This window comes from Typopeltis vanoorti, chromosome 12, assembly GCF_054136105.1.
Source record: "Typopeltis vanoorti isolate ZY-2024b chromosome 12, IOZ_Tvanoo_1.0, whole genome shotgun sequence".
Classification (NCBI taxonomy): Eukaryota; Metazoa; Arthropoda; class Arachnida; order Uropygi; family Thelyphonidae; genus Typopeltis; species Typopeltis vanoorti.
In genome coordinates this window covers 88,581,314-88,596,290 of record NC_143560.1, presented here as the reverse complement: position 1 = coordinate 88,596,290, position 14,977 = coordinate 88,581,314, and the positions used below count along the sequence as shown (strand labels likewise).

Genomic DNA, 14,977 nt, shown 5'->3' with positions numbered 1-14,977 from the left:
AATTTTTCGCATATCTGGGGAATGAGAAATGTTATTTGCAGAGAGCCAATCCATAAGAACTTGCTTCTTATTAGACCAATTTGGAACTTTGTTTAATCGAATAGAGTGATATGAAGCATTATCAATTATAACAACAGCATTTTGAGGAAGGTTTGGAATCAGTTTTTCTTCTGCTCACTTTTCGAAGATCGTAGAATTCATTTGCTCATGGTAATTGGCTTTGTATAGTAAGTTTGAATTCGCTATAAAAACCATTTCTCCACCCACACACAAAATTATTATGCACTGTGAGGCATTTCTGGTTTGTAGCACTCCACATTCTTCTTTTTACTGCCAACATTTTCCATAAGTTAAATTACTATCAATCCAAGTTTCATCTAGATACACAATCGGTCTTATATCCTCCCTGAAACGTCTTATTGCTCTTAAATACTGCATTCTAGATAAAACAATGTCACTTCCCTCCATGATAAGTTTCCTTTCATTCTGGGACTTTTTAAAACAAAATCCGATTTCATGAAGTATTTTTCTTAAAGTTTCTCTTTTCCAAGGAAAATTAATATTTTCTTTAAGCACAGGAAGCAATTTTGGAACAATTGGCACTCTTTTCTCGACCACATAAAATTCATGAATAGTTCTTATTATAACGTCTACATCAAAATCAATCAAAGCTATGGTTTCGATGGTTTTCTTTGTCTGGCGTTTTTTTTTTTTTAGGAGATTTAAATTTTGGCTTACTTTCACCTTTTGATTCCCCACGAATTCTTTTAACAGTCGACCCCGCAATTGCACTTGCATGTTTTATGACTTGAGAAAGGGGAACAAGGAGACGGCCTTCTGCCGATTCTTTTTCACAGAATGTCAGCACATTATTCAATATTCTTTTGCAAGAGCTACTGAAACGTTTAACAACAGAACTTGTTGACTGTACTGGATCCACCATACAAATTAATAATAAAAAAAAACGCAAAAAAGTGAACAACAAAAATCAAGCTAGTACGGGGACAGACAAGAAAGCACATGATTTCGCATGTTGGCGACCAATTTGTACATCCTTCATTTCTTTCTCCCCTTCAGCATGAATAGACTATTCTTGGCAAAATTCCAAGGAGAGATTTACAAACAGTGGGCGAACTATATCACTGCTTGTTTCATTTAGCAATTTTTTGAAGTAATTACTCCATACTTCAAGGATATCTTTTTCTCCCGTTTTCATGTCACCTTTATCATCTCTAACTCCTTTTTCAGCACTCTTTCCTCCATTTCTAAGCTTCTTCAACAACCTCCAAAATATCTTATCATCTATTTGATATTCATTTTCTATGTTCTTGCCAAAGTCCTCCCATGACTTTTGTTTAGCTAGTTTTACACAGTGTTTCGCTTTCTTACATTTGTCTCTATATTCTCTAAGAGCACAAGCTGACTTATTTGCCAGGAACTTTTGATGTGCTTTCTTCTTTTCCTTCACTGCCTCTTTAACTTCCTGTGTCCATGCAGTTCTAATTTTTCTATCCTTGCAGACAACTTCACCACATGCCTCTCTAGCTGAATCAATTAGGGTTTTCTTCAAGGCTCGCCACCAAATCTCCAAAGTTTGGTTCCTGTTCTCAAACTCTTTCATTTTTTCTTCAATAATCTTTGTGTATTTTAGTCTACAGTTCACATCTGAGAGCTGCTCAACTTTTATTCACTTTAAAACTTTCTTACATCATGTTATTATTTTCAATATGAAATTCAATTTTATCCTGTTCAAGACTAAATAGTGATCACTTCCAATTTCAAATCCTCTGTACACTCTGGTGTCCTGCACCAGGGAGAAAACATCACTATCAACAATAAAATAGTCAATGAGACTTTTCTTATTCCTTGCTCTTCTCTCCAAGTGAATTTCTGCACATTTTTATGTTGGAACATGGTGTTAGTAATAACCAGTCGATGTCCTGAGCAGAAATCCAACAGATATTTGCCATTATTATTAGCTTTGCTCTTTTCTCCAAATTTTCCCAAAATATTTTTGTATGTCTGACAATCACTTCCTACTCTGCTATTTAGATCCCCAACAAGGACCAACTTTTCCTTTTTCATTGTGTCAGTTGCTTTTTCTAAAGCCTCAAAAAATTCCTCCACTTCTACCTTAGTAGAACTTTCTGTGGGACCATAGGCACAAATAAGTCTCATTGCCCAGTTCCCCATTCTCATATTTGCCCACATCACTTGAGATTGCGTACCATTCAAGAAGATTAGCCTCGTATTTTGTGTTGAATACTATGGCTACTCCTTCTTTTCGATTGCCATTGCCTGAATATAACATTTTGTATTTATTGCTCAGAAAGATCTCACCAGTTTGTCTTTTTTGTTTCAGTCACCCCTATATTTTTGATCTGGTACTTATCTAATTCCTCAGCTAGCTCCATTTCTTTGCCATTCAGGCTTCTTATGTTGATAGTACCGATCTTTAACTCTGGTGATGTTGAGTTGGGGTTTGTTTTCAGATTTGTTCCAGTAGCTGACTTTTCGCTGTTCGCCCTGGTTCCCTGTCGAAAACAACGGGGACCTTGTTTAACCAAGAGATGTCCCAGCCGGCATGAAATTTTGTCATGCTGTACCATCATTTTTATTTTGGTTTAACCAATAAGAATACAATTTGGGCGGCTAAATCCCAAATTGCCAGCCTATCCTCATTCATTCAGTATCCAGGTAGATACCCAACAGGGTGCACCACGAGAAGGTGAGGATTGGATATTAGATTAGATGCCCTGGTCGGTTCTCTGCATTCCTTTAAAGGCTATGTGGAGGTCTCCTCTCAGTTATACAGCTATGACTCTTAACACCCCTAATTTAATGTTTTGACTAATTTCTCTCTTATTCCATATAAATTTATTCATTTGACTTCCTACTATATCAGCTTTGTTGATTCTGTTGTCCATTTCCATATTTATTTCCATTTCTGCCTATTTTCATTGTCTTTCTCTTGTTATTCCATGGAAGTCAGATGTTAATAATAATTCACTTCCCATTTTTAATCACTGACAACCACTGTTTTATAGTTTTAATCTATTATTTATTCCTCGAAACCTTCTGTGTTGTCTCTACTTTTTAATATTGGCTACAGAGGTCCTCAATTACAGAAGTTATGTTAGTTTAATAACTAATGTAATTTCTGTCTACTCATACTACCCATACAGATTTCCTTGCATCAGTTTTCACATGTGTGTGTGTTACTTTAAGGAATCAGTTAGCATATAAATGTTCTTTTATGATATTTTACCTGTGCTTTACTAATATAGCAGTGTAAAGTATAACAGTGTTAACATAGGGCAATGTATTATTATTATGCATAATGTTAAAATATTTTTGAGAGAAAATAAATCGTTTTATTATTAGGGAATAGCAAACTGTTATATATAGGTTATGATGCCATTAAGGAATAGCAAACTATACTTATTGTATGTAGAAAAATTCCACATAAAATTAGCTCACTATTCATTAAAAGTTTCACAGATCAAAAGTCTTAAAAATTGGAATGCATATTTTCATTTTTTATGGAATTTTTGAAAACTGATCTACAGGATCAGCACATGACATCTAAGAAGCAAGTGCTCATTTCAGATATTTATTTTTATGTTGATTATTTGTTAATGTTGAGATCTATCCCATTTTTAATTAAAAGTTAATGCCACCATATTTCATATATCTTTATAACTAACTGTTCATTTCACAGTTTTTGAAGGATTAAATTTTCCAATTACAGATTACGCTATATATCCACGTTTCAGAATTCTTCCCTCCCCCATTTTTTTTCTTTTTCTCTTTCTCTTTTTCCAGATCTTCTCCTTCCATCTTATTTTAATGCTTTTTCTGATATACAGCAAATATATTTAAGTTCCTTGTTATCTCTATTACAATTAAACTTGAATTCTTATAAAAAGCCATTGAGAACAGTCTAAACAAGTGGTTCTAAATTGTACTTAACATGGATGATGAAAGATATCATAAAAATTACTATTTTGGAAATAAAGTGCTTGGTGTTGCACTGATTAGATCGTCGACTTGTCGAGAGCTCCTGAAAAGATTAGTAGTATTCTGTGTTAACATTAGATATTTTACTAGAATTTTAAGTAGTATTGTTTGCTTTTTGTTTCTTGGTGTGTCTGTGCAATTTTTGCGTGTTCTCTGTTATTTTAATTATTATTTTTAAGAAAAGATAGTGCACACATGGCACCGATAAAGAAAAAAATGGCGGCCAGGTCGCCATGTTTGTTTAAGAGTTTTGATGTAAACGAATTTATGCAATGTGCTGTCTGTGAGATGTATGCCTTGCGAAGAGCGGTGGGAGTCTGGTTAGAAAGTGATAGTGGAGTTAATATGTGTAAAAAGTGTAAAGAGAATGAGGACTTCAAGCGTGTTTCGTGTGTCGAGAGTGATATCGTTAACGATAGTCAGAATGTAGAAAATGGCAGTGTGCTAGAGAATCGTGTGGTAGTGCTAGATAGGTGTGAGAGCGTCGCCGAAAATGTAAATGAAGGTAGAAACACAGAAAGAATGGATGATATGATTGATAATGAAAATGGTGAGATAAATGCGAGTAGCGAAATTGCCCGTTTGAATGGTGCGATACACAGAGCTAAAAGACAACTGGAACGTATGGAAAAATGCGTGTTGAACGTACCGACAAATAACCGGCGGAAGTCTGTGACGGCAAATAATAGAATGTTCGCAAACGTCAATAAAATGAAGGAGCGAGTGCTGTATGGGGATTTGCTATTAAGAGGCGTAATAATTGAGAGTTTAACGAAGTCGTACCAGCCGGGTGCGAACATAAAGGACGTCAGCGAATCTATTCGACTGCAAAAACAGAGGGTGAAAGAGATGATAATCGTGGCAGGAATGAATGATTTGAAAGAGGACAAAATGGAAATGATAGAGGATGTGAGGGAGTTGTTTGAGGTAGCAAAAGAGAAGAGTGAGAGAGTTAGGATGGCGAGTATCTTACCGCGGTATGACAGCGAAGTGTTTAGAAGGAGGGCCATAATTGCCAATGACTTTATGCATGGGTTATGCACGGAGAGTGGTGTGGAATTTGTGGATGTGTGGAATGAGTTCGATGGGCGAAAGGACTTATATAAGATGGATGGGTTGCATTTGAATGGAGTTGGTGTACGGAGACTTGAAAGGGTGTTGATGAATGATGTGGAAGTGGATGTACAGACTCAGGGAAACTAGATTTATTAAGAAGGGGGCAGTTAAGTGTATGAATGAGTATATTATGCCCGAGCGAGTACGACGGACAACAAATCAGAATGGGATAGTTAGTATAAGGCATCAAAGTAGGGATGGGACAAATGGGCTTCTGCGATTCATGTACACTAATGCCAGGAGTATTAGGAACAAGAAGGAAGAGAGTTTTTGGCCATGGTTGGCACTTCCAGGCCACAGGTTGTCGGTATTAGTGAAACATGGCTGACAGAAGATAATAAAGCTAGTGGGATTGAATGCGACGGGTATAGCGTGTTCAGGAGTGACAGGGTGAATAAAAAGGGGGGAGGAGTGTTATTGATGATAGCTGATGAGCTTCAGCCAAGGAGTATAGAAGTTGAACTGCATGATGGGGAAAAAAGCACATTTGAGGCTGTTTGGTGTGAGATAGAATCTAGCAGAACAAAATATACAATTGGGTGCTGCTATAGACCGGATGGTGGGGATAGCTTGCATAAGCAAATAGAAGAAATGAGTGGAAGGAGGGTAGTTATTATGGGTGATTTCAATTATGGTAACATTGACTGGAAAGAGGAGAGGGCACATGGGAGGAAGGAATTGGATTTTATGCGGTTATTAAGGGACAACTATTTATGGCAACGTGTATTGGAAAATACCAGGGGGCAGAGAGTGCTGGACCTAGTAATTGCAACCGAGAATGTGGCTGTAACGAACATGACCATGTTGCCACCAATTGGTGAGAGTGACCAAAGGTCATGACTTGGGAGGCGGCTAAAGGAGTTGAATTTACAATTAAGACAGGGTACATGTGGAATTACCGGGCTGGTAAGTATGACAAGCTTCGGTGTTTGCTTGGCTCAATGCCATGGCATGTAAAACTGCAAGGGCTGGATGTTGATAGTGCATGGGAGGTGGTTAAGAACTGTTTGCAGGAGGCAATGGTTGACTGTATACCAAGAGTCCGAATAATAAATCAAGTAGGGGTTAAATGGATGAATAACACTATTAAGCTTGAGCTGCAAAAAAAGAAACAATTGTGGAGGGAATTTAAGGAGAAGGGTGACCATCAGACGCAGGAACAGTATAAAGCTCAGGCGAGGATGGTAACAAGGGTAGTAAGAAAAGCAAAAGCAGATTACGAAAGGAAACTGGCCACGCAGGCTAAAGAGAATCCCAAACAGTTTTTTCAATATGTTGCAAGTAAAAGGAAAAATGCTCATGGTAGAATGATCTTAAAAAATGCTGAGGGTAGGAAGGTAACCGAATCAGTCGATATTATGGAATTACTGTGCGAGCACTTTGCAAGAGTATATCATCCAGGTGGTGACTTTGCAGGAATGGAAGAACCAACAGCTTATACTGGAATTGTGATGAATGAAGTAGAGGTAACTAGTCTATTACAGAACCTCAATGTCGATACATCTGTGAGATTGGATGGTATACCAGCTCGTGTCATACGTGAAGCGGCCAAAGAATTGTCAGTGCCCTTGACCATTTTGTTTAATTTGAGCCTCAGGACTGGGTCAGTCCCAAGGGGGTAGAAAGAGGGGAAAATAGTTCCACTGCACAAAGGTGGTTCCAAGGCTGCTGTTGAAAATTACCAGCCAATCAGCATAACAGGAATCATTATCAAGGTCTTAGAAAAAATAGTCAAGAGGAAAATACAAGATTGGATAGAAGAAAATGGGATACTGTATCGGGGACAGCATGGTTTTGTGAAGGGTAGGTCATGCCTCAGTAACTTGCTCACGTATTATAACACAGTGACGGCTGAACTGGATAAGGGTAATGGGTTTACAGTGATTCTACTGGACCTTGCTAAGGCCTTTGACAGGATACCACATGGAATTCTAATCAGTAAATTGCAGCATATGGGAATGGACATAGGGTTGGTGAGATGGATAGGAGGGTGGTTGACAGAGAGATATCAGAGAGTGGTTTACTCAAGAGTAGAGTCCACAAGATGGCCTGTGACTAGTGGTGTGCCACAAGGATCTGTTCTTGGACCACTGCTGTTTAATTTGTTCATAAATGATATAGGAAAGGATCTGAGAGGAACAGTTCATTTGTTTGCTGATGATGCGAAGTTGGGTAGGGCAATAGTGAATGCAGATGACGTCAAAATTTTGCAGGATGATTTGGATAGATTGGAGGTCTGGGCTAAGGAGAATGGATGTCAATTTAATGTGGCAAAATGTAAGGTTATGCATTTTGGGGTGAAAAGATTGGTGGCAGTTTACTGCATTGGTGGAACCGTGCTCCAGGAAATTGATGAGGCACGAGATTTTGGGGTGTTGGTGGATAAGGAATTGAAATTTAGGGGACACATTGCAAAAGTGGCCAAATCAGCTCATCAAATCACTTGGTTGCTGAAGAATATGTTGACAAGCAGAGACAAGCAGGTTATTGTTCCTCTGTATTGAGCCTTGATAAGACCCCATCTAGACTGCTGTGCTCAGATTTGGTCACCTAGGTTTCTTCTTGATGGGGAGGAGGTGGAGAGGATCCAGAGGCAAGTGACCAAGATGATAGCAGGTCTGTGGAACGAACCGTATGAGAACAGATTGAGGTTTTGTGTGTTGCAAAAATTGGTTGATAGGCGGAGGAGGGGAGATATGATTGAGACATTCAAATTACTGAAGGGTTTCTATAAAATTAATTTAGAAGATATTTTTGAGAACAGGGCTGGTTGTGGGAAGACTAGGGGACATCCATGGAAACTGGGCAAAAGTGTGCTTAGTAAAGGTGTTAGAGCTGGGTTCTTTACTTTTAGAGTAGTGAATGAGTGGAATGCGTTCCCTGAGTCTGTGGTGGATGCTGTGACAGTGAATGAGTTTAAGGCGAGGTATGATAGATAATGTATGAATGTCAAATAGTTGTGATGAATATGATTTGGGGCCTCCCTCGATGAGTCTAATGACTCCCTGGAGTTGCCTGTAATAATAGTAATAATAGTAATAGTAATAAAAGTATGAAGATAAAAAATCTGATGATCTGCAGAACAGTTAATCTAAAAAAGTATACCATAATTTTGTACTTAATAAGAAAGAAAGGTTCTGAAAATCATGGTCTAAGAGTACTTATCAGAAAACATATTTCAACCATGCTGCATGGATTCCTGTCACTCTCTAAAATTCATTTAGTGGAATACTATATTAGCATATATCTTATGCTAATATACAGTATTCCACTTTAGTGGAATACTGTATATTAGCATTACATACTGCCACAAGTAACTTGTGGCAGTATATAATGCACAGTGGAAAGGGAAAGTTATTTTTTTTCAAAAAAATTGTATTTTATTATGTACAATAAAATTAAAATATCTTAAAAATACTTACTCTTACTCCTTTCTGATTACTGAAGTCAGTACTTAGGCAATGGACAGAAACGTTTATCTATTTTAAAAAAAATTAAATACATATGAAGCAAACTTTTAAATTTATATGATTAATATGAGGAATATACTATTTACAACTCGTATAAATACATTATTATATTTTATATATACACATCTAAAACATTTTGGCAAAATGCAAATAATAAAATCTCAGGGTGCCTCTGAAAACCTGTAGAAAGGCAATTATGGAATTAATACTGGAGAGATCATTCATATGGTACAATAAGGGGAATGATCAAGGACAAGGTAGGATGGGGCATCCATGAAAGTTGCAAATGGAAGTGTTGAATAAGAGAGAGAAGTGGTTTTCTTTGCATAGAGGGTAGTTGGACTGTGGAATGCAATACCTGACAGGGTGGTGAGAGGGCAAGTGGCAAATGAGTTTAAGGAATGGTAAGATAGACTGTGTTGTCTAAGATGGGCCTCCTGTGATGAGTCTTGTGGCCCCTGGAGGTCTTGAATAATAATAATAATCATAAATGGCATTTATGATTATTATTATAAATTGCTTCCATAGTATTACTCTGCAAAAATAACCATTATAAATTATAGTTCTGGTCACCAACTAAAATAACTTCCAGATGTTTTTTTTTGTGATATCAAAATTGGAGATGTTAACGTCAGCTCTTTGCTTTATGCAGATGATGTTATACTTCTAAATAAATCTGCTACAAGTCTGCAAGATTCCCTGACTGAATTGAATAACTATTGTAATAGATATGGTATGAAGATCAGCATTAAAAAGACAAAGACAATGAAAATAGGCAGAAACATTGAAAATATCAACTGCATTGTGAATGGAGAACCTATAGAACAAGTAAAACATTTCAGCTATTTAGGCACGATTTGTAGTGAAGATGGCAAATTAAATATGGAAATCGAATCAACAAAGCTGGTATGGTAGGAAGTCAACTGAATAAATTTATATGGAATAAGAGAGAAATTAGCCAAAACACTAAATTTTGCTGTATACAAGACAGTGTTCAAACCAATTTTAACTTATGGATCTGAGAGCTGGGTCAGAAGTAAAACACTTGACCAAAGACTAGAGACTGCAGATATGAGAGTCCTGAGATAGATTAGGGGCATGAACAGATGGCATCAATGGCAATATCATATTAAAATGGAGGATGTTATGAAAGAGCTTGACATTGTCGGCATCCAGGAATGCATTAGCAGAGCTAATCTCAGGTGGCATGGTCACTTAAACAGAATGGGAGAGGAAAGATTAGCAAAACAAGTATTCTCTGCCAGGTTGGCAGTAAAAAGACCCAGAGGAAGACCAAGATATAGGTGGATTGATACAATAAAAAGTGCCTTAGAAGATAGAAATATGAGATCTGATAATATTGGAGCCTTGACAGGTAACAGATTGAATTGGAGGAAAAATGTAGATTGGAAGTTAGTAATGATGTAAATTTTTCATGTAGTGCTATCATATCCTGTACACCCCTTGATGGTATATATATATATATATCAAGAATTTAATGATGATGATGTTTTTTCCCAGATGGTTCCCTAAGTTACCTAAGGCAGTCAATCTTTGCAACAGGCAAGCAAAGTTTTTTTTTTTTCTGCCTGAAGACTGGTTTTTAAAGCTACAACTCAAGAAAATTGACCACAGAACTCTCACTATTTCATAATAACATACAGTGTTAGGATTATAGACCATGAGAAGGAAGTTTCCGCTGTACTCTCCTCTCCAGATGTGTTTGAAAATCACTAATAGCCTTGGGCCAGCTATCAGTGATGGCTAAGGGTTGGGGATTGGCTACCCACTAGTCTTCAAAAAGCTATTTAGTTAGGACTAGTGGCTAAATAGTCCTAACTAAATAACCCTTTGTAGAATAAAAGACAATGGCAGATTTATCTGTGGTAGATTCTGGTAAGAATATGAAGAAACAAACTAGTTGCATCAGAAATATTGCTTGAATATTTATTTCTGCTCTGATTAAATGAAAATGGTTTGCAAACATTCATCCCTGTTAGAAGGAAGAGCTCAAAGTTCCAAATCAAAGATAAATCTGCTTTCTGTAGGTGGTGACAAAAAAAGTTGTCAGGATATCAGTTAATAATAGTTAATTCCCCATTGCAATAGTTCAGATACTGAACAATTGCAGTGGGAAACATCATAAAGAAGACTGTTTCAACAATATGGCAACTGACAAGTTATAATAATAATAATGATGTGGCACTATATAAAAAAGGAATTGGTCAAAATGCATGGTAGACTCATGCATTTTGACCAATATCTATCAATACTATTTTTATGGTTATCTTCAGTGTTGTTAATAAGAATAACATTAAATATCTTCAATGTTATCCTTGCTAGTTTATATAAAGATGATTATAATTTTGTGCTGTATTCTCTCATCTTCATAAGTGATTCCATTGGGTTCCAACAACATGCTAGTGAATTATAATTTCTTCAGTTTGCCCAATAATCCCACATCCAGTTTCCTGAAGGGAGAGGGGAGAGAGAGGAGACAGAATGTTGACTATGATGATTGATGGATGGAGAAAATTGCAGAGCTTGGCAAACAGAGGGAGAAAGAGTGGTAATATGTTGAGACACATGCATGGAAAGTATTTCATAGACTTCAGGTGATGGGAAAATAAGATATCATCAATGGAAGTGCTGTAGAAAGGTAAATAATCTGAAGAAAATCAGAGCTTTTCTTATCAGAAACTCAAATTTTTCATCATGATAAAATAAGCAAACTAGCTAGAATATAATCTGGAACTAGTGGCCTGCCTGGTTGGCATATCCACTCTCCAGCCAAAAGGCTGCGAGCTCAAATCCGACCATGAGCATGGATGTTTGTGATTGTCTCTGAAAATACTAGTGGTGGTGGTAGACAGTAGATGATGCGGTTGGTGGATAACGGATCGATGAAGTTCAGTGGTGGAGACGGAGAGTTGTAGAATAGGTTCCCCCCTCTCGATGAGTCTTGGACTCCCTGGAGGTGTTAAATAATAATAATAATATTAAGCACTGATAGGACATAATATACTGGCCCCTTCAAAGTAGTTACTTTGGTCATCATTACAAGCATAAACAAAGCTTTTCTCCCTCCTGATCTGACCCTGAGTTAAAATATTGGGAGAATCTGGAACTAGTGGTATAACAACTGGAATTTGCCTTCCCATCTATATTTCAAATCTCTCTCTCTCTCTCTCTCCCATTTCATTATTTCAGATATGAAATAATGTCCTCAATATCTGCCTTTTTTACTGCATAGCTTGAAGTCAGTTCCATATTACATTTTGTAGATGAATATCTTCAATGTTATCCTTAGTTTATATAAAGATTATAATTTTGTACTGTATATTCTTACCTTTGCAGGTGATTCCATTGGGTTCCAATAAAATGCTACTGCATTGTGAGTAACTTCTTCAACCTGCCCAATAATCCCACAACTGTTTTTAGTATCTGTCAAAATAAAAGATGCTTGTAAATAAAGTAATTTCAATATAACATATAAATTATATACATATACATCCATAAATGCTTGTACACATACTTTATCATGAAGAATAAATTCTTGAGACTTGCCTGCATCAAGAATTCTCTGTTTAACACTGTGCTGGCGACCATGCCAAAATCCCCAGCATTTGATTTCATCCTCGTGTGACTTCTCTTCCCGAAATACCACAAGTACTAAGCTCTGTTACAGGAGTACAAGTAATTAATATTCAATTAATAACAGCTGAAAACAAAAAATAATATTGTCAAAATAATAATAATAACAGAAAAAAAACAGGAAGGCATTTAAAAAAAAAAAAAGGATAAATCTGATAAACTCAAAGAGTAGTATGAGCTCATCCTAAGTGAACATCATTTAAAAACCTTCGTGGCTTATACAGAAATTGAACAACACAGCCTTTCCAGTAAAAACAAACACTGGCTTTTCTTAACTGAACTGCTGAGGCAAGCAAATATCTAAGAAAAGGATACAAAATGTCTAATAAGATCTCACATTCATATAACAATAAACAGCATTCTACTTACTTTAACAGTACTACCTCTTAGTCCTCTTTCTGGATCTGGAATGTATTCCAGTGTAATTCCATAATACTGTCCTGAAGAAAAAAAAAAAAAAAGATAAATTTATACTTACTGAATTTATGATCCAGTGAATGATAATAAACAATAGAAAAGTGCAGTACTCAATACTATCTAACTGTCTAAGGATGATGTTACTCATTATATTGGCATGTCTTAATCATGATATGATTATAAAAATACTGTATAATCCTGATAAATTATGAATTCCTTAAAGTACTCGCACATGGCAACAGCCATAATACCAGGTATGTAGAAGAAAGGTATAAATTCAACTCTAGTTATTCAGAGAAATATTTTCTAATAATTTTTTTTTAGACAGCTTGGTGCAGTGTTTTTTTTTATTTAACCTGAAAGAAATGCAAGTTTTTAAACCGCACATCTCAGAAAAAAAAACAATTGTAGAATATGCACTAAAATATGCAAATATATAAAAATATGTAATAGTCAGGATTAGGAACACATACCTTTCTTTATTTTGACTATCATGCAGTAAAGAATAATGATGAAAAGCAGGAAATGGCTGTCTGCTAATTTCCAAAACTTTTTATTTATTTATTTAGCATATGACATAATAAAGATACGTGACATTAAAATATATAAATACATATTTGCGCAAACAATAAAATGAGACAAGTAATGCACATATACAAATATCAGGTAAAAAAGTCACAAAAATTTTAAGTCTAGTTCAGCTAGCCATTCAAGAGCTGAAGGATCTGCCTCAAAAATGTCTCTCAGGTCATAAGGGTAGAATTCTGCAGCCCTCCACAATGTGCTGGATGGTTTGGTTTATGGTACATTGGGGGTGTAGGTGATCTTCCCCACTTGTGTAAGCTGCCTGCACAGATACCATGTCCTGTGCGTATTCCATTTAAGCTTTTCCACAGATGACGTGGAAGCTCAATCCCTTTTGGATTTTGGTTGGGAAGGATATACTTGTTTAAGTCTAGTGGCAATTTTTCTTTCCAAGTTTCTAGCCATTTCAAATTAACATTCAAATTGCTATTTACTAGTTCTTCAGCCAGTATTAATGGAGGTCATCAGAATTTAAGTCGATTTATACTTATATATGGGAGGTCTTCATGTATTAGTAATAGGGGATTTATGTTTATTTTTTTGTACTCTTTTACTAGAGCATCTTGTCTGCACAGGTTCGGTGGTGCAATACTGCTCAAAGTTGGAAGCCAGTAGAGGGGAGTGGATTTGACACAACCTGTTATTGTCCTTATTGCTGCATTTATTTGCATGTCAATTTTCCTGATATGAGGACTGTTTAGCCATAATGGTGAACAATATTCTGCTGCAGAGTAGACTAGGCCCAATGTGGAGCATCGCAGAGTAAAATAAAATAAAGTTACAGATAAAACAGCACTGTCTATTTCCTTTGTTGAGTGAAAAGGCATTTAAAGGATTTAGAGGAGTGCATGCTTTTTATGCTTTGAAAATCATCTTCAAATTTTCCTATCACCACCAATAGTAGGACAAACATTTTCTTTTAAAAAATTTGAGTTTTGAGTCACCATGGACAAACAGTAAGATCAACTACCATCTGAATAGAAGAACATAAAAAATACATCTGCAGTCATGACTATGGTCAATTTGGCCTTGCAGACTTTGCTTTGGATACAGCTCACAGAATCAATTGGAAAAAAAGAATGTGTTCCATCACAGTAAATTTCAAAAAGAGAACTGCTTTTAAAATCTGCTGCTGCTCTTAAAAATCAGCCTAATTTAAATAAATATGGTTGCATAAAATTCCCAAAATATGGGAAACACTAATAGGGTTCAACATCTCAGTTTACATCCAAAGCTGCTGACAGGAGTCCATAGAGGGTGCCTTACCTAGTTAGGACTAGTCTTTCATCCATGTTTCAATTAGTTTGTGTGTGTGTGTGTGTGTGTGTGTTATATCTCATATTTTACTCCTTGACGATGTATCTGTAACTGAGATGAAATAATGGAAGCATTAAATACTATTTTATCATTTTCCAGTTCTGTTTCACTCCATTAAACTTTTATCATGGGTATGAAAAACCTGGGTTTCCAGGAGAAAAAAATCCCACTATTTCCATATGAGATCGGCCAACTTTACACCTTCTATTGAAAAAGTAATAATATAAAATTCCTCTATTGTAAGAATCAAACTCAGGTCTTTTCCAGTTAAAAATTCTAACTGGTCCATATAACTTCAAAAATATTATTATTATTATTATTCAGGCCTTCATGGAGTCAAGAGAGATTCATTGCAGGAGATCCTTCCTAGGAAACACAAAGTCTATGATATCACACCA

The 14,977-nt window shown here is 36.2% G+C and overlaps 1 protein-coding gene across 1 annotated transcript in view; it reads right to left on the bottom strand.

Annotated features, from left to right (window-relative positions):
* The window catches only part of LOC150100977 (protein grainyhead-like), a 267,013-nt gene that overhangs the window by 145,101 nt on the left and 106,935 nt on the right, over nt 1-14,977 (bottom strand). The window contains exons 6-9 of the mRNA XM_090401949.1: nt 12,630-12,700; nt 12,174-12,285; nt 11,956-12,050; nt 8,559-8,615 (exon numbers count right to left, since the gene is read on the bottom strand). Of these exons, the coding sequence (XP_090258075.1) occupies nt 8,559-8,615; nt 11,956-12,050; nt 12,174-12,285; nt 12,630-12,700 (335 nt within the window). The remainder of the gene's footprint in view (nt 1-8,558; nt 8,616-11,955; nt 12,051-12,173; nt 12,286-12,629; nt 12,701-14,977) is intronic.